This window comes from Balaenoptera musculus, chromosome 2 (genome assembly GCF_009873245.2).
Source record: "Balaenoptera musculus isolate JJ_BM4_2016_0621 chromosome 2, mBalMus1.pri.v3, whole genome shotgun sequence".
NCBI lineage: Eukaryota > Metazoa > Chordata > Mammalia > Artiodactyla > Balaenopteridae > Balaenoptera > Balaenoptera musculus.
In genome coordinates, this window is record NC_045786.1 from 174,947,771 (window position 1) to 174,971,264 (window position 23,494).

The following is a 23,494-nucleotide window of genomic DNA, read 5'->3' on the forward strand; positions in this document are numbered from 1 at the left end:
CCAGAAGTAGAAGTAAAACAGGATGTCCATTATCAAACAGCAGCGGGGAGAAGCAAGGCATCATGGAAGCGATCGGGTGCACCCACCTCAGGAGCCTCAGAGGCACGGCCACCCCTCCTGTCCAGCCCCGGAGGGTCTGTCCCCTGCCCACTGCAAGGGCGCGCGGCTCCTGTCCCAGTACCCCCTCCCCGGGGCCAGCTGTGCCTTTCCCAGAAGCCCCCGGGGTGGGGATGTCTGGGGTGCCGGTGCAGCCAGCCAGCGTGTCAGCAGCAGTCCCGCTCTGCAGGTGGCCCTGTAAGCGCACGCAGGTCTCTGCTCGCCTGACCAAGGGGCTGCTCAGATTAGCTCCAGGCCGTCCACAGGCGTCAAATCCGCAGCAGACCCTCGGGCTCCGGAAGCCCACATCCTGGCCCTGCTCCTCCCTCCAGGGCCCAGACGGCTGCTACCTGATGGGGGACAAGGCAGAGCCACCCCTCCTTCTGCTGGAGACCAGGAGCTCTCCGGGGCCAGACAGGGTCCCCACGGCCAGTGGACTAGGGCGGGCGCATCCCCTCGGGGGCCTCAGGTTCTGTCAAAACACCTCCCCAAGGACCCTGCTGCTCTTCCCAAAACTCTCAGCCAGGCCCAGGGCCAGAGCATCTGAGATGCCAGGAACCTCAGTCACCCTGGTCCCAAGCCCCCACTCCCGAAAGGTGCCAGCTGAGCAGCGTCATGACAAGTGACCTGCAGCCTCGCTTCCCGGGCCCGGGCTGCCCGCCACACCTGGCATCTTGACCCATGCTCAGATCCGTGGCCTCTGGACGCCCTGTTCCCCCGCTTTTTGGGAGACTGAACCATCCACCGGTGGTGAGAGCCATGGACATGGGGAGCTGGGGGCTCACCTTCCCCTGGAGGGTGGGGGGCAAACTAGCACGCAGGCCAGACCAGGAAACTATTTACTAAGCTCAGGGGAGGGGCGGGGCGTGCTTACACCTCGGGCACCCCAATCCCGGACAGGACACGGAGGACAGGGCGCGGAAGCCGGGGAGCCCCGAGAGGAGGGGCGTCCACAGCCAAGCAGCCCCTGGTGGCTTGTCGCAGAGCTCCAGGGTCCCAGCTCCCCTCCCAGCTCCACCACCTGCTGCCGAGGGGGCAGGACCATGCCCTCGGGGCCTCCTGAGTTGGGAAGGCAGCCCCCTCCTCTGGGGTGCAAGGGGCCCTGGGGGCAGCCGGGGACGGGGTTGCAGACAGCTGCCCGCTCTGGTCTCCACCCACACCTGCAGGCTCCCACACACCTGTGCATGGGCACGCTCACCTGCACGGGCACGCTCACCTGCACACTCACACCCACATTCACACACGCTCACACCTCGCCATGCAGGCCCATGTGCACACTCACACACATGCACACACTCTGACCACATGTACACCCACATCACACACACACGCACACCCTCACGTGCCTCACATGCACACAGACACCCGCAGTGGCACCTGGCCCCCGCTCCCCTGCGAAATGGCACCTCCACATCTGGAGTCCCTGTCTCCGCCCACCAACCACAGGCCCAGCCCGCACGGGGGCCCCCGGGGCCTCCCCGGGCAAGTCTCCAGGACGCCCGCGAAGCCACCACCTGACCCCAGGTCCAGCCCCCCGTGCCTGTGCTTCTAGCGCTGAGACTAGTCTGGCCCCAGGGACTCTGGAGCCACAGCAGAGGGGACTCAGCCCTGGGTGGGGACCACCCGGGGCCAGAGGGCAGCTCCGTCCCACACTCGGCTCTTTCTCGCAGGTGGTGGGATTCTTGTCCACACGCGGCTCAGGAGCAAGTGACAAGTGTGACCATCGCGGGCCGGTGGGGTCACGCTGGGGACTCGGGCTGCTGCCACGGAACCTTGCAGGAAATCACACAGATGGCATCCAGCCGAGGCCCGGGGAGCAGGGGGACCACAGCCAGCCCGCTGGCCGGAGGGCGTCCCTCCAGGCTGACACGGGGGGGGGCCCGTTGCCCCCACGTGGCACCTGGGGGAGGCCCTCCCACCCCCGTCGGCTGCCATGCCGCTCAGGCTGGGAACGGGGCGCCTGGTGAGGGGGTCGCTCAGTACACGCAGTGCCGAGGGGAGGCATGCAAGTCGCGGGGGGCCGGGCAGAGCCCCGGCCGCGGCCCCAGGGCAGGCCATGTGCCCTGGACGGGGCGTCCGGGGCCGGGTCTAGATGACGGCGCTCTTCTCGCCCTGGAAGGTGGCATGGGGGGCCGGCCTGGCCAGCAGCAGCTCCTTCTCGTGGACCAGTTTGTCCAGCAGGTCCTCCTGGCGGTAGTTGTGGTAGACTTTCAGGAAGGCCAGGATGGTGATGGCCAGCCAGGCCAGCCACGAGGCCCAGAGGCCGAACTGTGGGGGCAGAGGGCAGGGTGAGGGGGCCAGCCAGACCCAGTGGCCACCACCCACCCCCCGGGAAAAGGACGGACCCGCTGGGGAAGGAACGAGGTGCTGCGGGGACAGGACAGGACGGGGACGTCACCCCCGGCATCTGGCGGCCCTCCCGGCCCCCAAGCTGTGCAAACGCTTTGGGAACTCTGCCCACCCTCACGCCCAGACAGGGCCCGGGAGGAGCTGGGGCCGCTCGGCTCCAAGGGAGCTCGTTTCATCCGTAATGGAGCCTCTTCCAATCGCCGGAACAAATTGACCTTTATCTGCTGTTTCCAAACAGTTGAAGGGGAAACAGTTTAATCAGAACCAGCCTCGAGCTGCAATTAAACTGACTCAATTGAGGGTGTTTGTCATCAGACTTAGCCTGTACCTTCCTTGATGTGATCGGCATAAATTCCATAAACTCAGGCTGGAGCATTTCCCTCTAAATTTGCGTGAAGGTGTCTCTGGCAGGCTCCGCTCGTCTCAGCGGGACCCACACGACGTCCAGCACCCCCTACAGGGCTCCTCGCCATAGAAAGAGTCCTCAGACCAGCCACTGGCCAATGCGGGTCCAGAGGTGGACCTGAAGGCTGGTGAGCCCTGCCCTGTGTTGAAAGGATCCACCCCCTGCCCGGGGGGCCCCGTCATCCCTGCCATCAGGGTCATCGTCAGGGTCAGATGCAGATTTTGAGGGACAGGCCCTCTCTGACCACATGTCCCGACATGCCTGTGTTCCAGCAGACAGGGTCCCCGGAGTTGCCCCGTGGTCTCCTGGAGGGCAGGGGACGAAGCTGATACAAGGGCAGGGCTGGAGGAGAAGGGCCTCCCCAACAGTGGCTGGGGGGCTCCTCCAAATGCAGGGGCGGATCCCCTCCTGGGACACCCTTCCTCAGACACTGCCTCGGCGTCCCTCTCTGGGGACTCACTGTGAGCCCTCAGGCGTCTATCTGAGGGCCCACTTGGTGCCAGGACCAGAATCCAGACCCCAGCCCCGGCACTGCAGACCCAGGATGACGCCTGGCTTCCTTCCCAGCGCCACCGGGCACAGAGCCACGCCCTCACTCCCCAGGCCTCCCCGCCCCTGCAGTTAGCTCACGCTGTTCCCTCCTCCTCGGACGCCCCACAGCCCACCCCTCCGCACCCCCTGCAGGCATCCTCTCAGTCTCCAAGATCCAGCCGTCCACTGGGAAGCCTTCCCAACTGCTCCCCCAGCACAGGGCTCACTCAGCTCCATCTCCTCTGCCTGGCACCGTCCTTAGCTACGAGTGTGCTTCCTGCCCCGGGTGGGGTGAGGGGATGGGTTCGCTGTGCACTCAGTGAATGTTCAGCAGTGAACGGCCCCCTGCCCAGCAATGCACGCCTGCCGTCCGCCTGGGCAGCGCCACCCGCCTGGGCGATCGCCCCCTGCCCAGCAATGCACGCCTGCCGTCCGCCTGGGCAGCGCCACCCACCTGGGCGACCGCGAGCTGATCGTAGAAGGCAGAGTTGTCCGCGTTCAGTTCCAAGTCGACGTCCTGGAGCTCCTCGCAGCTACAACGGCAAGACGCAGGGTGGATGGGGACCGCTGGGGGACCAAGCACGGGGGGCAGCAGGGCATCACCCCCAAACGGCGAGCGGCTGTCCCCAAGGTGGGGCAGACAGGCGGGGTGGGGCCCCACGTGTGGGGCAGGGAACCTGCAGACCCGGCCCCCATGTGGCACTGGACAGTGGGGGCCACCAGCGCTGCCCGTCACTCTCCTGGAGACCCCAGCCTCGGCCCCCGCAGAGCCAGGGGCCTCAGAAGCAGGGCTGCAGGGCTGCTGGGCTGCTGCTTCTGGCCCCTTGGCCCCCGGACTGGAGGGCCACGGGCATCCACGGGGGCAACCCCAGCCAGCTGACCCGCTCACCCTTCACCTCCTGGGGCTGGCAGCACAGGCCAATGTAACCAGCGGGAACTAGCAGGGCAAACTGCCAAGTGCTAGTGACCCCCACAAGCTCCTCGTCTGTAGACAGGCTGGGCCAGGCCAGCCTCAGAAGCCTGGGGTGAATGCGGCCTGGGCTCAGGGGCCCGAACCATCCCGAGGTGCCAGCACACGTTAATGGGAGCGAGGTGCCTGGCAGAGGGAGGCCCAGAGGCCGCGGCGCGCCCTGCAAGGGGCTGGACCCTGCAAGGGGCTGGAGGATGGGGCTGGAGGGCTGGAAATGGAGTTTGTGAGGGTAAAGAAACTCTTTCTAGAGAGGCCCAACGCCACACCCAGGGGCCTGCCCATGCTCCGAGGGCTCTGGGGGGGCGGGGGGGGGGGCGGGCGGTGAGGAAGCAGGTGGACGGGGGCCCATCAGGCAGGGCGCAGCTCAGCATGGGCAAGACCCCAGCCCACAGAGGGGCTGCCCTGGTGTGGGCCCCAAAAGAGCCACCCACCCAGGTGCTTGAACTTCCCTTTGTTGTGTGCCCCAAGCTGCTGCAGAGGCACCCCGGGGACCCCCGAGGTGAAGGTGCAGGATACGAAGGTAGATGCCCCTGCCCCCGCCCACTTCGGATCTTTTGTCCATTCTATACTTTAAGGTTCCAGATCTGATTTTTCTTAAAGAAAGAATCTGGAGTCTCTGGAAGAGGTAACCCAAGGGTCCCTGCCTTTCCAGGGGAATGGCCTGGGGCACTGGACGATGCCCCTTAGGGCTGGGCAGCGGGCACCCCTTTGCCGGGGGTCAGGCAGTCACCATGCTCCACCTTGGGCCGCCCCCAAGCCAGAGATGGCCCCTGCCTCAGGGCCCAGAGCCTCCGACCCAGCCCCGCAGGCCTCCGTCCCCGACGCCCTCCGACCAGAAACTTCCACTCCCGTCCCTCACCGTCCCCACCCCCTCCACCCTCATATTCCACACCCTCCTTATTACCACACCTGGGCCCAGGCCTCTGCCCCCAACGGCAGCACAGGGCTGGCTCTCCGGGGCCTTCCGGGACCTGGAGCCCACCCTGTGGGACCCTGTCACCCAACCACGTGCCAGCAATGACGGGGAAGCCGGAACCTCCGACCTCCTGGGCCTCCATCCCCCCATACCCCAATCCACCCGCAGGGTTTGTGGGGCCCCTGCTCTTGCGTGAAGCCGCTGTGGGCTCCCTGAACTGGGAAGGGGGTACGGGCCCCAGGGCAGGGGCGGCCAGGTGTGCACAGGCGGGGGAACGGGTGGGATAAGCAAAGCTGTGGGCTCAGGGCGGGGTTCGTGCAGGAAGACGTCATCCCAGGAGCGGCGGGCGGGGCCCAGGGCGCACCTGTGGGGCACGGTGCCCTTCTCAGTGACAGCGTCACACCACATGGTGAAGCCCACGCTCACGATGGTGCTGGCGATGAAGACCAGGAAGACCACGAAGGCGCTGACCAGCAGGTTCAGGAAGGCGTAGAGGAAGGAGCTGCAGCGTGGGCGGGAGGGGGGTCACTGCGCCACCCCCGGTCTCCACAGCACCGCTGCAGGGCCAGGCGGCAGCGGGAAGGCAGCCCCCCGCCCTCAGGGTCCCAGCTGGGGTCTGGGCCCCAGATGACGGGGTAGGGCCAAGTGCGGTCACCAGAGGTCGCTTCCCCTCCGGCAGCGTTCCTCACCCCACAGGCCCACGCGCCGGCCAGAGCTGCCCAGCCCGTCCCCCCAAAGCCCGGGAGTGGGGACCATCTTATAGCGGAGTCACGGCCACCATTCAAACCCAAGGCCGCCTGGTTCCGAAGCGTCAGAACCAGCACCCATGCTGAAAAGGCCAGACAGCCTTTCAAGGTGGATCACCCTCGCGGGCACCCACCAAGGCCATTTACCCACACAGTCATCAATGCGGCTGGCCTGCACCTGCATAGGGGTCTGTGACCCTGCTCTGATTTCTCCACTGAAACCTGAAAGGCCATGGGGTGACCAGAGCGGGCACCTGGGGGACCCAGGAGGCAGGGCCGAGAGGGCAGAGCTCGCTCAGGGCCAGGCTGCACTGCCCCACGGGGCCAGGGCCTCTCCAGGGTCCATGGGAGCACGGCCCCCACTGGGGTGCTTTCAGAGGGCGGCGATGTTTGCCCTCCGATGGCACGGCGGGTGGGGGGAGGGACGTGTGGGAACCCCCACCCACCAGACTCTCCTGCCGGCCCGGAAGCATCCACCGTCCCACCATCTCCAAACCACCCCCTGGAGATTCAGAGTCCTGCAGGAGAGCAGGCAGCTGAGCTGATGCCGCAAGGGGCAGGGGGCACAGGGCTGTCCCGTGGCAGGGGTGGCGTGGGCAGAGGAAACGCCCTCACGTGGGGCCACAGCCTAGACCTACATCTAACCTGCTGCAGGTTTGATGTGAACATCAGTGCTTGCAGTACATTGAATCTGGGGGAAATGATTGATCAAATCTGGCTTCACGGGGAACATTCACTAAACAAGGTGTCAGCTGGGGTTTCAGCCAAGAAAACATCAAAGTTATTGTCACCGGACACGGTGACTATCAGCCGAGGCCAAGCAGCGATGGATGCACGGCTCCTGCGTCTGTTGTTTCTTTCTTTCGTTTATCCACCCGCCGGACGTTTCTGGGCCTCCACCCCCGCTGTGCTGGGCCCCAAGGACAACGCAGCATGGATGCCGCAGCCCCGGCCCAGGAGCTGCCTCAGAAAAACGGGCAGATGGTAAACCGAGGTCACCAGTGCCCAACTCACAGCACGAATGACCAGGCTGCTTTGTCACAGCCGGGACCGTCCGCATCTCCAGGGAAAGATCCCGCAGCGCTGCTGTCGACAGGCCCCATCCAGGGCCGCCCTGCTGAGTACCAAGGCTGGGAGGGCTTGAGCCACCCCGACAAGAGCGTCAGAGGAGGGGCGAGGACGCTCCTGAGACCCCAACAATCACAGCTGCAAGGGCAGGGACAGCGGGCCTGGCCCCATGTTTGCACTCACGCTCCCGCGTACACGTGGGGCCTCCACCCCCAGGATCCTGGCCAAGGGGACGAAGGTGAGAACCGTGCGCAGGAAGCTCCGCGCCCGCCACAGCCCCCCATCCCCAGTTCTCCAAAGACTGGTCCCGGCAGCGCAAGCTCGCCTGCACGCACCGGGCATCCACGGTCCTTGCCCAGCTCAGGGTCAAGGCTGTGTGTTCACTGTGCTTGAGTCTCAAGCCGCCCGCCCTGCTGTGTCTCGCCCTCTGAGGGTGGCACTGAAATCCCTGCCCGGACAGGACCATCGTGGGCTCTGCTGCTCTTCAGGTCACGCCCCCTCCACCCTCCACCGCGGGGGCCGACCGGAGGGGGCCACCCTCTCCCTGGCTCCTGGTTGCATCCAGCCAATGGGGTCCCAGGGGGGACGTGACAGTGGGGGTGGGCGGGTGTTCATTCCCAGGTCCCTCCTGGGGGCAGCCCCAGGCTGGCGGTGTCCCTCCACCAAAGGTTGTCCCTCTGGGCGGCCTCATCCACGTAACCCTGCCCAGCCCCTCGGCCGGGGGTGGTGACAGGGTCCCACACCTGGCCCACACCTTAGTCCTCAGGTTCTCCTCACTTGGGCGGTCATCAATCTCCACCTGGGACCCTGATGGACGCAATTCTGAACTGCAAAATCCATCTGGCCCTGAGAGCTCGAATTAGGGGTCAGGGGCCTATAGTTATGAAGAGAGGTACGTTATAGCCCATCCCCCTCCGAAGCTGTCAACAAGCAGAGGTGATGTCAAGCCCGGTCTGCCCTTTGCCAGCTGTGTGACCTTCACTCTGCAAGGCACTCTGGGGGCCTCGATTTCTGCTCTGTAACATCGGGTTATGGTGGGAACCGAGGGAGCTTATGTGGGTGAAGGGCACGTAGCTGCGGGGCCACTCATGAGCTCGCATCCCCCCAGGACAGACCTCAGCCCATCATCCAGGCCGGGTTGGGCTCACTGCCCTCTGACCCCCAAGCCAGGGGCACACCTGGAGCCCTTGAGCTGGGGCCTGTGTTGCCACAGGAGATGGGGTGCAGGAAGCAGGGATGGAGAAGCTGCTGAGTCACCCTTGGGAACCAGATTTGGAGACGGGCTCACGGCCAGCTGTGCCCCCCGTGGGGCAGCATGGGGCTGGGTGGGGCTCGGGGGTTGGGGAAGGCCCAGCCCACTGGAGCCCCCCTTCCCAGGAGCTGGTTTTCCGAGGAAAGCAGAGGTTACCCAGAGCCTATGCCCCTGGCATCTCCATCTTGGATGGACACTTGGCTCCAGCCAAGGAGAACACGGTGGTCCCAGGGAGGCCAGGGACGAGCTTCCACAGGCAGAGCAAAGGAGGAGGCCGCTCTTGGCACAGAAGTCCAGCTCACTGGGACGGCGGTTCCCTAGGTGCCCTCCACCTGCTGATAGCCCTCTGCCGTCCCCCGAAGAACCCTGTCCCCAGCGGGGCTCCTGGGAGGAGGGATGGCCAGGGTGCGGAGGGCAGGCCAGCGGGCCAACCAGCCGGCGGCAAATCCTGTTCCTTCTCGTTGGGGAGGGGCCACAACCCCCCCATTCTGTACTGAATTCTAGAGGCCCAGGAGGGCTCCTCACCCCCTGTGTGGACGGAAGTGCCCTCATGGAACCCCTGGCACAGCGGGCCTGAGACACAGCCGACCCGTCGGAAAGCTGCCCCTTCCCACCTCTGAGGGCGATCTACAGCACAGTCTCTGAGAGCCAGAAACCACCAACACTCCAGCCGCATCCCTATTACATGGGCACAGATTTGGGGTCTCCATCCCACGAGACCCCACGGGAAGGGCCCGTGCTGGGGTCCTGCCAGCCAGCGGCCTCCTCTTACCCTTCCCATCGGTTTCTGGTCATTTCCTTGGCATCTGCTCTGGCTTTACAGATTTTTGAAGAATCGGGTGCGTGAGAGCCTCACTTGGCCCCGGCCCCCCCAGAGTTCACAACACGACTCCCACCCCCTCCTCCCAAGGACGGGCCGGGGCAGCGGTCAGGAACGGGAGCCCAGCACTCACAGGGTTAACTTCATCTTTCTCCCGCTACCTCTCAGGGTGCCCTGCCTGGAAGTGCCGTCTCCATGGTGACAGCTATCCTGGGAAGCCCTGGGAGCGATTTGCAGGCTGAGGGACACGTGTGGGCAGGCAGATGGGTTGTTTTAACCCAGCGCTCCCCAGCCGTCAATCACAAACCACTGCCACCTGGACCGGCAAAGCTGCCCGGCCCCCAGGCCCAGGACTCACCCTCAGCTCAGCCAGGGGCCTGAAACAGCAACGCCCCAGGAGCCACAGGTGCCGCTGACCACTCACTCCTTCCCCCAGCCAGCAAGCAGGATGACACCCCCTGTACAAAAAGCTGCCCCGACCCCTTACCCGTCACACCCCTGGGCACAAGCCATCAGGGTCCCCAATCTGCACAGAGGCACACACTGCACGAGGAGGGAGCTGGCACCACGGACACCGCGTGTGACCACTAGCTCGAGACGCAGCCGTGAGCCCCTCACACAGATCAAAGTGTAGGGTTCCACCCTGGGTCTCGGTCTGAAGTTGGACTCTTCGGAGAATTAGGGTGCACACTAAACCCTAAGCAGGCAGGGCCCTCTAAAAACCCAAGTCTAAGGAGGGCAGTGGTGTCCTTCATGGGCCGGATGTCCAGTGGCCATCAACACCCCTGAGAGCCATGGTCCCTCACACTGCTCTCTCCACCTGCCCTTCCTGGCCTCCTGGCTGTCCCGAGTCCCTTTACCCACCCAGCACCTGCTCGTCTGGTCTATGCAGCTTGACCAACAACCGTGCCGGAACTGGCTGCCCTCAGGTGACCGTCCTGCCCGTGGCTGGATGAGGCAGACCCAGCCTTCCCACAGGTCCAGACCTGGCTGACACAGCGAGCCCAGAGCGCTGACCCCTGGGTCAGATTGTGAATCTGCAAAGGCATCAGGGCCCGTGAGTGGCTGTGAAGCGGCAAACCTCAGGGGGCAGGAATCTTTCTGTCATTCACTCAACAATCACTAATTTGGTGACTCCTGGGCACCATGCCCCATGCTCAGCCCTGAGCACACAGAGGTGAACAAGGTACGTGTGCGTCTTGGGTTCAGCCAGCCCAGGGTCCCCTCAGGTGCATAGCCATGGCCTGGACATCCACAAGAGCTTTGACCGGCTCCTACAACCCGAACCAAGAAGAAAGGATGACACTTGTGACAGATGTCATCACAGCTGACCAACTGCCAACTGGCTTGTGTGGTGGACAGGGTGCAAGCGGGCAGTGGCACACCACGTGGCCTTGGGCCGGAATTCCTGATGGCTGAGAAGGACATTCTGCAACAGATGTCCCTGGAGAAGAGAAGCCTGGCCCAGCCTTGGCTGCCGTGGTCGAGGCCATTGGTGGTAGGACAGATGAGCCCCTAGGACTGATGCAACGGGACAGAGGACCCTAAATGTTCCTCCAACCAGGCCACCTCCATGGGAGCACAGGCTCCCTCTGTCCTCAGGGGACGGGCACAGTGAAAGAGCACAGGGAGGCATGTACACTCCCAAGCCTCAGTTTTCTGTCTTTAAAATGGGGATGGGGATGGTTTCACAGAGCTGATGGACACCTTCTATGAGATGACAAAGGACAGAAGCTGTCCCTAGGTTCCTAGGTTTGCTGCCCAACTTGTGCGAAACAGGCAGTCCTGCGTGACCAGGTTTCCTTACTTGCAGGCCCTGGGCTCCCACTGCTCTGCTCCCAGCCTCTGGTGGTGCCTCTGAAACCTCCCGCCACTCAGAGCCACGGGGGGCTGGGCCCCACCTAGAGAGCTGCTTACGTGTCCTCGCCAGGTAGACCCTGAATGCCTTGAGGTCACCTGTCTTGTAGGGACAAGCTGGAACCATGGGCGTGAGCTGATGACCAAGCCGTGGCCCCCACCTGGCCTGTGCCCACTGCCCTCAGCTTCCCAGACTGAAGGGACCTCGACCTACCCCGCCTGCTGACCGCCCTGTCAGCAGACCCTGACCTCAGACCCTGTCTCGTAATCAGAGATGCTTCTCCAGCCCCAGCCTGCGCTGGAGACTCTGACTGGGTACCACGTGGGCTTGGCACCGCAGGTGCAGATGGTGTCTCAAAGCCTCCTCGGGGCACCAGCCATCGTGCGGGTGGAGGGAAGGAGGAGCAGAGCAGGCGCCCCCCTGGGACTGGCCTGGGCTCACCCTGGGAAGAGCCCCCACCCCGCACACAGCACCTGGAGGACGCCCTGGGCTGACACATGGCTTCGGCAGACCCCAAATGCAGAACTTCAGCGCACTGGGTTGAATTGCGTCCCCTGACAACGTATGCCCACATCTGCGCCCCCAGTACCTGTGAATGTGACCTTATTTGGAAATAGGGTCTTTGTGGGTGTCATTAAGCTAAAGATCTCAGGATGAGGTCATCCTGGATTTAGGGTGGGCCCTAAATCCAATGACGAGTATCCTTATAAGAAGAAGGAAAGAGAGAGAGAAGAGGCCATGTGGAGAGGGAGACAGAGATTGGAGTGATAAAGGCCTAAGCCAAGGGACATCAGGGGTTGCAGCGGCCGCCAGGAGCTAGGAAGAGGCCTGGAAATATTAACCCCCCAGAAGAAACCAGTCTTGACAACACCTTAATTTTGGGTTTCTGGCCTCCAGAAGTGTAAGAGCATAAATTGTCTTAAGCCCCAGTTTGTGGTGCTTTGTTACAGCAGCCCCTGGAGACTCATACACATGGGTTACTGGGATTTCACCCCTCTCCCCCCAGCCTCAGTTGTCCCTTTCCTCTTCAACCTGCAGCCCCCCCCCCCTTCCTCTCTCCAGCCCCTCTCTCCATGCCAAAGCCAAGCTGAGAGCTCTCAGGAGTCCCTGCCCACTCACAACCTCAAGGCCCCACCTCCCCGAAAGAAGTGAAAAGCCACTAAAAACTGCCAACAGATGATGGATGGGGGTGAGGGTGGGGGCAGAGTTTGGGAGAAGGCGTGGACTTCCCACGTAGATGTGAGGGCAGGCAACAGGCAGGAGTGGCCTCCCGGGACCTCTGCAGGAGACCTGGCCGCTCCAGGGCGCAGGGATCCACAGCCTGGGCGTGGGTGGGGCGGGCCACACAGGGTCCCACAGGGGTAGAGGCCCAGGGAGTGTTACCGGCTGAGAACCCCAGCCCAGGGACCCACATCCCGCTCTCTCACAAAACAGAGCCAGGACAGGAGAAGGTGAAGAGGAGAATGGAGGCCGGGGGAAGGGAGGCTAGCGGGGCCTCACACACCTGCCGCTCCCTCTCCCGCATCCCCCAGCCAAGGTGTGTGCGGTGGCGGTGGGCCTCGAGGGCCTTCCCTCCGGCTTTCCTTCCCAGGAGGATGCGAACGAGGGGAGGGTCCCCTGTTAGCCTGGTCGGCCCCCTGCCTGCCTGCCTGGTCCCTCCCAGTGCACCCGGAGCTGGGAGCAGGCCCAAACCCGGCTGGGAGCTGTCCGCGGTGCTGACGGGTGTGGGCCCCGCTGCGCCAGAGAGGGAGGCCCAAATCGGCTCCGAGATGACGATGCAACATTTGCACCCCGGGCTGTGCATGGTGATGCGCACTTGGAGAGGGAAGCACTGGCCTGGTACGGAGAACACCACGGTCCCTCGGTTCTGCGTGCAGACAAAGGGCAGTTTCCCTGGAAGTGGTGAGGGCCGATGGTTGATATTTTCGGGCCTCTGAGACCACAGGGAGATGCAGGGACTCACGCTCCTCCTTGTCAGGGGAGAGCCTGGGGCGCTGCGGGCACGGGAGGGGGGCCGTGCCAGGGGTAAGGGCTGCGTCTGTCGGTGCAGGGCAGCTGCGAGGCCCCCACTTACCCCTCGTGTCCCTTGCAGAGGAAGAAGAGCGTGCGCCAGGCGTGCGCCGCGGCGAGCAACAGCGAGAGCAGGCTGGCCAGCAGGGCGAAGCGGCAGGCGGCCGGCGGGCCCCACTCCTGCACGGTGAAGCGCTCGCGCTCCTGCACCGTCAGGTTGGCGCTCAGCCACATGCCCTCGGTGAAGAGCAGGCAGCGGCCGCGGAAGTCGTGGCCATTCTCGGACAGCGGCACCACCACCACGAAGCTGGACAGGAAGGCCAGGAAGTAGCAGGCGCACTGCGCGAAGAGGAAATTGTTGAGCGCCATGGCGGGGCCAGGCGGGCCGAGGGAGCGGCCGGAGGAGGCCGCGGGGCTGGCTGGCGGCGCGGGACGAGGGGCGCAGGCCGGCAGGCGAGGCCGCGGGAGTCTCCCGGCGCCGCGCGCACCCAGGCCGGATCCGCGCGGGAGGCTGCGCAGTGGCGGCGCCGGCGGGGTCCTGCGCGCCCCGCCCGGGACGCGTGCGCAGCGGCCGAGCGCGGGCCGCGCCTGCGGTCAGCACCACGGACAGCTCCCGGCGGGCTCGCGGCGCGGAAAGGGGGCGAAGGGGACAACGGGTGGGTGTGGGCCACGCTGGAGAATGGGTGTACCGATGCAGAAGCGGAATGGAAACCAGGAGTGGGAATGGGAAGATTGCTATGTCGGCTTACCGAGACCCGACTCTGGTACCAGGAGCTACCTGTGTGGGCCTCACATAGGATGGTTCCCAGGTCCCCAGTTGCCCCATTGGCGTTAAGGAAAGGAGGCTAGGAGGGAGGGATTCACAGGGACGGATCCAAGATGCCCATAATGAGGGGTGGGAGCGAGGTTTGCAGTCCGGACTGGAATGACTCTTTTTCGGGGGTCCTGGAGTGCACCAAGTATACGGGAAATGAGCCGGAGAGGGGAGGATCTGGGGTCGAGGAAATGGCACAGGGGTCGCCCACGGAGAGATGGGTGCCGAGAGGACAGAGTGGGTCTGTTAGCTGTTTGTGCTTCTCCAGCACAGCACCCTCAGAAGGGACATCTTTCACACTGCCTGACACAAGCAGAGCCCTGAGTTGGTATTTGTAAGATAAATAATGGATGCCCCAGGCACCTCATTAAGACAGCCTTTCCCGAGATGGAATCTGCTGATGCATTAATTAATGGAATTAATGCCTTTTCTAGTTCCCTTTAAGACTAAGTCACATTTAGTCCTATTCCTAGAGTGAGGAAGCCTCCTTCTAAAAGAAACTGCCAAGTGGTTTAAAATTACATCAGCATTTTTGTTGCAAGCACTAAAAAAACCTTTTTGTTTTATTGCCAAAGTAATATATGCTCATTTTAAGAGTCAAGCCACATAGATATGTATAAAATAAAAAGACAATGTCCCCTTCTTGTCCTCCCCACCCCCACCCGGCCACATGACTGGGGTGACCACTCTTCACAGTCTGACTTCAACTTTTCTAGACATTTTGCTAAGCACATAAACACACACACCCACAATTTACACAAGTGCTTCATACTATACACACCATTCTGCAGGTTGATTCCTTCATTCAGCAGTATGTCATGGACATTATTCCCTGCCCACACATAGAGATCTACTTCATTCTTCTTAATAACTGTGTAAAAGTCCATAATCATGAAGATTCCACAATTTGCATAACTATCCCTCTTTGGGTAGCTGGTCAATGTCTTCCATTTTTGCTAGTTCAAATACTGTTGAGTGAGCTTCCTTGTACACACATGCTTGCGCACTTGTACAGGTATTTCCTAAAAGAGAAGTTCTTAGGAGAGGAATTGCTGGGTCATGGGGTATGCACATTTTAAGAGTTGACAGAAATTGCCAAACTGGTCTCTTAAAATGTTGTACCAACTTACCTTCTTATCCATGCTGCAGACACCCTCTCCAAAACTGAGAAAATCAGTTGTTTTTAAATTCTGTTAGTCTTCATTGATGTGTAACCTTGGGTTTCCCTTATCATCGTGAAGTTGAGCATCCTTTCCTATGCTGGTACTATTTGTAATTTGTCTTCTGTGCATTGCACATTCACTTTGCAGTCACTTTAAAGCACACATTGAAGACCAGCCATGGGTCTGGGACAGCAACCCTTCCCTTAGAGAATACACATGGGGTTTCTGCTACTGTTGAGTTCCCCGATTCAACCAAAGGGAGCCTGCTCAGGAAATTCAGTGCCACACCCCCCCAACTTGGACAAGAGTTGAAATCCCATCCAATCATTATCCAGTGGACTGACTAATTTGAACACATCTGGGGGTCTTACACTTTAAGGGTTAGGCCAAAACAAAAGAGACCATGACAATTGAGAGGGAAGTGGCTCAAAGGGAGAACTACAGAATAAATTGGAAAGATTATTAAACATCTACCATTTTTAAGAGATCTTTATTGGACTGTAATTGCTTCACAATACCGTGTTAGTTTCTGTTGCACAACAAAGTGAATCAGCCCTATGCATACACACGTCCCCATTTCCCCTCACACTTCAGCCTCCCTCCCATCCTCCCTATCCCACCCACCTAGGTCATCGCAGAGCACCGAGCCGATCTCCCTGTGCTATGCTGCTGCTTCCCACCAGCCAACTATTTTACATTTGGTAGTGTATATATGTCGATGCTACTCTCACTTCGCCCCAGCTTCCCCCTCCCACCCCATGTCCTCAAGTCCCTTCTCTATGTCTACATCTTTAGTCCTGCCCTGCAACTAGGTTCATCAGTATCTTTTTTTTTTTTTTTTAGATTCCATATATATGCGTTAGCATATGGTATTTGTTTTTCTCTCTCTGACTTACTTCACTCTGTATGACGGACTCTATGTCCATCCACCTCACTACAAATAACTCTATTTTGTTTCTTATTATGGCTGAGTAATATTCTATTGGATATATGTGCCACATCTTCTTTATCCATTCATCTGTCGATGGACATTTAGGTTGGTTCCATGTCCTGGCTATTGTAAATAGTGTTGCAGTGAACATTGTGGTGCATGTCTCTTTTTGAATTATGGTTTTCTCAGGGTATATGCCCAGTAGTGGGATTTCTGGGTCGTATGGTAGTTCTATTTTTAGTTTTTTAAGGAACATCCATACTGTTTTCCATAGTGGTTTTACCAATTTACATTCCCAACAACAGTGCAGGAGGGTTCCCTTTTCACCACACCCTTTCCATCATTTATTGTTTCTAGTTTTTTTGATAATGGCCATTCTGACTGGCATGAGGTGATACCTCATTGTTGTTCTCTAATAATTAGTGATGTTGAGCATCTTTTCATGTGCCTCTTGGCCATCTGTATGTCTTCCTTGGTGAAATGTCTATTTAGGTCTTCCATCCATTTTTTAATTGGATTGTTTGTTTTTTTGATATTGAGCTCCATGAGCTGTTTGTATTTTTTGGAGATTAATCTTTTGTCTGTTGTCTCATTTGCAAATATTTTCTCCCATTCTTAGGGTTGCCTTTTTGTCTTGTTTATGGTTTCCTTTGCTGTGCAAAAACTTTTAAGTTTAATTAAGTTCCATTTGTTTATTTTTGTTTTTATTTCTGTTACTCTAGAAGGTGGGTCAAAAAAGATCTTGCTGTGGTTTATGTCAAAGAGTGTTTTTCCTATGTTTTCCTCTAAAAGTTTTATACTGTCTGGTCTTACATTTAAGTCTTTAATCCGTTTGGAGTTTATTTTTCTGTATGGTGTTAGGTAGTGTTCTAATTTCATTTTTTTACATGTAGCTGTCCAGTTTTCCCAGCACCACTTATTGAAGAGGCTGTCTTTTCTCCATTGTATGTTCTTGCCTCCTTTGCCATAAATTAGGTGCCCAAATGTGCATGGGTTTATCTCTGGGCTTTCTATCCTGTACCATTTACCTATATTTCTGTTTTTGTGCCAGTACCATACTGTCTTGATTACTGTAGCTTTGTGGTATAGTTTGAAGTCGGGGAGCCTGATTCCTCCAACTCTGTTTTTCTTTCTCAAGATTGCTTTGGCTACTTGGGGTCTTCCATGTTTCCATACAAATTATAAGATTTTTTGTTCTAATTCTGTGAAGAATGCCATTGGTAGTTTGATAGGGATTGCATTGAATCTGTAGATTGCTTTGGGGAGTATAATCATTTTCACAATATTGATTCTTCTGATCCAAGATCACGGTATATTTCTCCATCTGTTTATGTCATCTTTGATTTCTTTCATCAGTGTCTTATAGTTTTCTGAGTACAGGTCTTTTGCCTCCTTAGGCAGCTTTATTCCTAGGTATTTTATTCTTTTTGTTGCAATGGTAAATGGGAGTATTTCCTTAATTTCTCTTTCTGATTTTTCATTGTTGGTGTATAGGAATGCCAGAGATTTCTGTGCATTAATTTTGTATCCTGCAACCTTACCAAATTCATTGATTAGCTCTAGTAGTTTTCTGGTGGCATCTTTAGGATTTTCTATGTATAGTATCATGTCATTGGCAAATAGTGACAGTTTTACTTCTTCTTTTCCAATTTGTATTCCTTTTATTTCTTTTTCTTCTCTGATTGCCGTGGCTAGGACTTCCAAAACTCTGTTGAATAATAGTGGTGAGAGTGGACATCCTTGTCTTGTTCCTGATCTTAGAGGAAATGCTTTCAGTTTTTCACCATTGAGAATGATGTTTTCTGTGGGTTTGTCATATATGGCCTTTATCATGTTGAGGTAGGTTCCCTCTATGCCCACTTTCTGGAGAGTTTTTATCATAAATGGGTGTTGAATATTGTCAAAAGCTTTTTCTGCATCTATTGAGATGATCATATAGTTTTTATTTTTCAATTTGTTAATATGGTGTATCACATTGATTGATTTGCATATATTGAAGGATCCTTGCATCCCTGGGATAAATCCCACTTGATCATGGTGTATGATTCTTTTCAGTGCTGTTGGATTCTGTTTGCTAGTATTTTGTTCAAGATTTTTGCATCTATGTTCATCAGTGATATTGGTCTACAATTTTCTCTTTTTTATAATTATCTTTTTCTGGTTTTAGTATCAGGGTGATGGTGGCTTTGTAGAATGAATTTGGGAGTGTTTCTCCCTCTGTAATTTTTTGGAAGAGTTTGAGAAAGATCAGTGTTAGCCCTTCTCTAAATGTTTGATAGAATTCACCTGTGAAGCCGTCTGGTCCTGGACTTTTGTTTGTTGGAAGATTTTTAATTACAGTTTCAATTTCATCACTTGTGATAAGTCTGTTTATATTTTCTAATTCTTCCTGGTTCAGTCTTGGAAAATCGTAACTTTCCAAGAATTTGTCCATTTCTTCGTGGTGGTCCATTTTATTGGCATATAGTTGTTTGTAGTAGTCTCTTATAATCCTTTTTATTTCTGCAGTGTCAGTTGTGATTTCTCCTTTTTCATTTCTAATTTTATTGATTTGCATCCTCTCCCTTTTTTTCTTGATGAGTCTGGCTAAAGGTTTATCAATTTTGTTTATCTTCTCAAAGAACCAGCTTTTAGTTTTATTGATCTTTGCTATTGTTTTCTTCATTTCTATTTCATTTATTTCTGCTCTGATCTTTATGATTTCTTTCCTTCTACTGACTTTGGGTTTTCTTTGTTCTTCTTTCTCTAGTTGCTTTAAGTGTAGGGTTAGATTGTTTATTTGAGGTTTTTCTTGTTTCTTGAGGTGAGATTGAATTGCTATAAACTTCCCTCTTAGAACTGCTTTTGCTGTGTCCCATAGGTTTTGGGTCATCGTGTTTTCATTGTCATTTGTTTCTATGTATTTTTTTATTTCTCCTTTGATTTCTTCAGTGATCTCTTGGTTATTTAGAAGCGCACTGTTTAGCCTCCATGTATTTGTGGTTTTTACAGTTTTTTTCCGGTAATTGATTTCCAATCTCATAGCGTTGTGGTCAGAAAAGATGCTTGATATGATTTCAATTTTCTTAAATTTTCTGAGGCTTGATTTGTGACCCAAGATGTGGTCTATCCTGGAGAATGTTCCATGTGCACTTGAGAAGAAAGTGTATTCTGCCACTTTTGGGTGGAATGTTCTATAAATATCAATTAGATCTATTCTGGTCTACTGTGTCATTTAAAGCTTGTGTTTCCTTATTTATTTTCTGTTTGGATGATCTGTCCATTGGTGTAAGTGGGGTGTTAAAGTCCCCTACTATTATTGTGTTGCTGTCAATTTCTCCTTTCATGGTTGTTAGCATTTGCCTTATGTATTGAGGTGATCCTATGTTGGGTGCATAAACATTTACAATTGTTATATCTTTTTCTTGGATTGATCCTTTGATCATTATGTAGTGTCCCTCCTTATCTCTTGTAACAGTCTTTATTTTAAAGTCTATTTTATCTGATACGAGTATCGCTACTCCAGCTTTCTTTTGATTTCCATTTGCATGAAATATCTTTTTCCATCCTTTCACTTTCAATCTGTAAGTTTCCCTAAGTCTGATGTGGGTCTCTTGTAGACAGCATATGTATGGGTCTGGTTTCTGTATCCATTCAGCCAGTCTGTGTGTTTTGGTTGAGGCATTTAATCCATTTACATTCAAGGTTATTATTGATATATATGTTCCTATTACCATTTTCTTAATTGTTTTGGGTTTGTCTTTGTGGGTCTTTTTCTTCTCTTGTGTTTCCCGCTTAGAGAAGTTTCTTTAGCATTTGTTGTAGAGCTGGTTTGGTGGTGCTGAATTCTCTTAGCTTTGTTTGTCTGAAAAGCTTTTGACTTCTCCATCAAATCTGAATGAGATCCTTGCTGGGTAGAGTAATCTTGGTTGTAGGTTTTTCTCTTTCATCACTTTAAGTATATCCTGCCACTCCCTTCTGGCCTGCAGAGTTTCCACTGAAAAATCAGCTGATAACCTTATGGGGATTCCTTTGTACGTTATTTTTTGTTTTTCCCTTGCTGCTTTTAACATTTTTTCTTTGAATTTAATTTTTGTTAGTTTGATTAATATGTGTCTTGGTGTGTTTTTCCTAGGATTTATCCTGTATGGGATTCTCTGTGCTTCCTGGACTTGGGTGACTATTTCCTTTCCCATGTTAGGGAAGTTTTAAACTATAAGCTCTTCAAATATTTTCTCAGACCGTTTCTTTTTCTCTTCTTCTTCTGGGACCCCTAAAATTCGAATGTTGGTGTGTTTAGTGTTGTCCCAGAGGTCTCTAAGATTGTCTTCAATTCTTTTTGTTCTTTTTTCTTTATTCTGCTCCTCAGCAGTTATTTCCACCATTTTGTCTTCCAGCTCACTTATTCATTCTTCTGCCTCTGTTATTCTGTTATTGATTCCTTCTAGTGTATTTTTCATTTCAGTTATTGTGTTGTTCATCTCTGCTTGTTCTTTAGTTCTTCTAGATCTTTGTTAAACATTTCTTGTATTTTCTCAATCCGTGCTTCCATTCTATTTCTGAGATTCTGGATCATCTTTACTATCATTACTCTGAATTATTTTTCAGGTAGATTGCCTATTTCCTCTTCATTTATTTGGTCTTGTAGGTTTTTACCTTGCTCCTTCATCTGCGACATATTTTTTTGCCATCTCTTTTTTTTTTTTAGTGGGATTGTGTTCCTGTTTTACTGGTTGTTTGGCCTGAGGCTTCCAACACTGGAATTTGTAAGCTATTGGATAGAGCTGGGTCTTGGTGTTGAGATGAGGAACTCTGTGAGACCTCACTCCAACGAATATTCCCTGGGGTCTGAGGTTCTCTGTTAGTCCAGTGGTTCGGACTCGGAGCTCCCACCGCAGGAGCTTCCGCCTGACCCCAGGCCCCCGAATCAAGATCCCGCAAGCCGCGTGGGGTGGCAAAAAAAAAAAAAACAGAGAGAACAATAACAAAGTAAAAAGTAAAATTAGACTAGGAAAGTAACAGATATGTTAGAAAGAATGTAAAAATAAAAATATAGATGAATCAACAACTGGAAGGTACATCAGTACCACAATAGTAAACAAGAGGAGGAGGGAAAAGACAAAAAAAAAGAGCTGAGGGGGAAGGCTTTGGCTGTGGAAAGCAGGGCCTAAGCAGGGGCGAGGTTTGGGTGGTGGGCGGGGCCAATTCTCAGGACCCACAGGGCTGGAAAAGGCCCTGGGGGCTGTGGGAGGTGGGGCTTAGGCTCAGGGAACAGAAGGGGCCCAGGTGTGCCCCCCAGCCATGGTCTCAGAGGGCAGGGACCTCACCTGGGAGCCCAGTAGGCTTCCCGGGCCCGAGTGGGCGGGGCAGTCGCCCTCCTCTCCTCTCCCGCTCCTCCTGGACGGCCCCTCCCGCCTGCCTCTCCTGATCCCCCGGCCTCCCTCCTACGCCCCCAGGACCCAGGCGGCCTGGATGGGGCTTTGGAGAGGGAGAAGCAGCTTGGGAGCTCAGCAGCCTCCCCGGCCGAGTGGGCCAGGCGATCGTCCTCCTCGCCTCTCTTGCTCCTCCTGGAGAGCCCCTCCCGCCTGCCTCTCCTGATCTCCCCCGCCTCAGGGGCGCCGATCCTGTCTGGACTCCACTTCTCCTCCCTCCCCTCGGTCCCCCGACGTCCGTCCTACTGGTTCACTCTGGGGTTCCTCCCGTCTCCTTGGGGGTCACAGTCCCCCAGCAGCTGCCGGCAGGCGCCCTTGTTGTGGGGAGACGCTAACTCTGCATCTGCCCACACTGCCATCCTGACTCCGCCCCCCTAGATATCTACCGTTTTAAAAGGCACAAGACACCAGCATTTTTAGAGATGAGTTCTACTTACCCTTCAAAAGTCATGGAAGTCCCTTGTTCTTAAAATAATTTCAATCTATAGAAAATCTGGAAAACTCCAAAATTCATATGGTAAAAGTCAGCATTACACTAATGCTAAAATCCTATTAGAATAGTGAAGGAAAGAAAGTAACAGGGGATTTCATTTACAAATATTGATGTAAAAATTTTCAAAGAAAATATTGGTGTATTGAATACAACCCAATGTATTAAGAAAACAAGAAAATATGAACAAGCAGAATTTATTAAAAACGTAAGAACAGCTTAGCTTTAGGAAATTTATCAATAGTTTATTACACCAACAAATAAAGGAGAAAACCACAAAGTTTTTTGTCAAGAGATACCTAAAAGTCATTCACACAATTGAATATCCATTCTTTTTTTTTAAGTCTATGTAAAATAAGAAGAAATGTACCTGAATATGATTTTTTTAAACTGCCTATAAACATTGAAAATCTGCACCCACTCAAATCAGAAACAAGATGAGAATTCTCATTGTCACAACTATTATGACGATTTGTTTGGAAATTCTACCTAATGAAACAAGTCAAGAGAATAAAATAAGCAGTATATCTATGGAAACAAAGAGGCAAGATTATATTTATTGGAGGATAATATGATTATATACCCAGAACACTCAAGATACTCTATTTTAAAAATTACTAGAATTTACAAGAGAATTTTGTAAGATACTTGGACACAAGATAAACATACAAAATTCAGTAGCTGTTCTCTAAACTAGTATCTTAGGTCAGTTCCCTGGGAAACAGACTCTGAGACTCTGAAATCTACATGCAGCAACACATGGCGCGAAGAAGCAAGGCAGCAGAACTGGGCGAAGGGGGACGTCGGCCTGTGATGCAGCTGTAACGGAGGCCTCAGCCAATCCCACAGGAAGCTCTGAGCGTTGGTAGACGTGTCCCAAGCTGAGCCATGGAGACCAAGACAAGGGATGCGGCCCTGGCAGGAATGAACTGTGTTGGGTGAGGCAGCTTCCCATGGCGGAGAGCAATTTCTAGAGAGAGCCACAGTTGTGGTCCATTAGCAGGTCCGTCTGTCCTGAAGGGGGTGTGAGCCCCTGACCACGGCATTCACCGCAGTCCACACCTTGAGCAGCCCAGCCCTGCGTGCTATGTATAGATCCCGAGCTTCTCTAAAGCTCTGCTCACCCGAAGGTTTCCCCTCACCTCTCCTTCAGGGCCAGACTCAGAGGTGGAGCTATTGTTTGTCCCACAAACCTTCCTCTTGTGAGTCCCCAGGTAGTTGCCAACAGAACCCCGCCTGTGCAGCTCACCTGTGACTTTCACCATGACTGCTCCTGATTGAAATATACCAGTTTCCGTGTTCTGGTGGGCTGCCGCTGGGTGGGCATGACCTCGTGATGTGGTGGGTCAGATAGAATCCAGCGCATGCCGGTCAGTCCTGGCTGTGTGGTCAGCTGATGCCCCACGGTTAGGCCCTCTGTCTCCACCAGGGCCAGTGGCACGTCAGGAGCTGTTGCATAAATGGTACTCAGTTCTCCCGTGTGGATGGCGGGCCCTCGCTCCAGAACCTTAGGGTCTACACTGAGGAACCTACTGGGGCTTATAAACGCCACATATCATCCTTTCCCCCCATCAATACCTCTAATACTATAGGCATGAGACCTGCCCATTTGTACGGCCCAAGCACAGGGGCCACTTGTACCCAGCTTAGAATTTCTACAGGG

General features: G+C 54.9%; 1 protein-coding gene across 1 annotated transcript; it reads right to left on the reverse strand.

Annotated features, from left to right (window-relative positions):
* Nucleotides 1-7: 7 nt before the first annotated feature.
* On the reverse strand, nt 8-13,509 carry TMEM179 (transmembrane protein 179). Its single transcript, XM_036841376.1, has 4 exons — nt 13,087-13,509; nt 5,633-5,770; nt 3,837-3,915; nt 8-2,364 (listed from the first exon to the last, which is right to left on the reverse strand). Exons 1-4 carry the CDS (start codon nt 13,389-13,391, stop codon nt 2,185-2,187), a joined length of 702 nt encoding a protein of 233 aa, XP_036697271.1. The 5' UTR covers nt 13,392-13,509; the 3' UTR covers nt 8-2,184.
* Nucleotides 13,510-23,494: the final 9,985 nt, after the last annotated feature.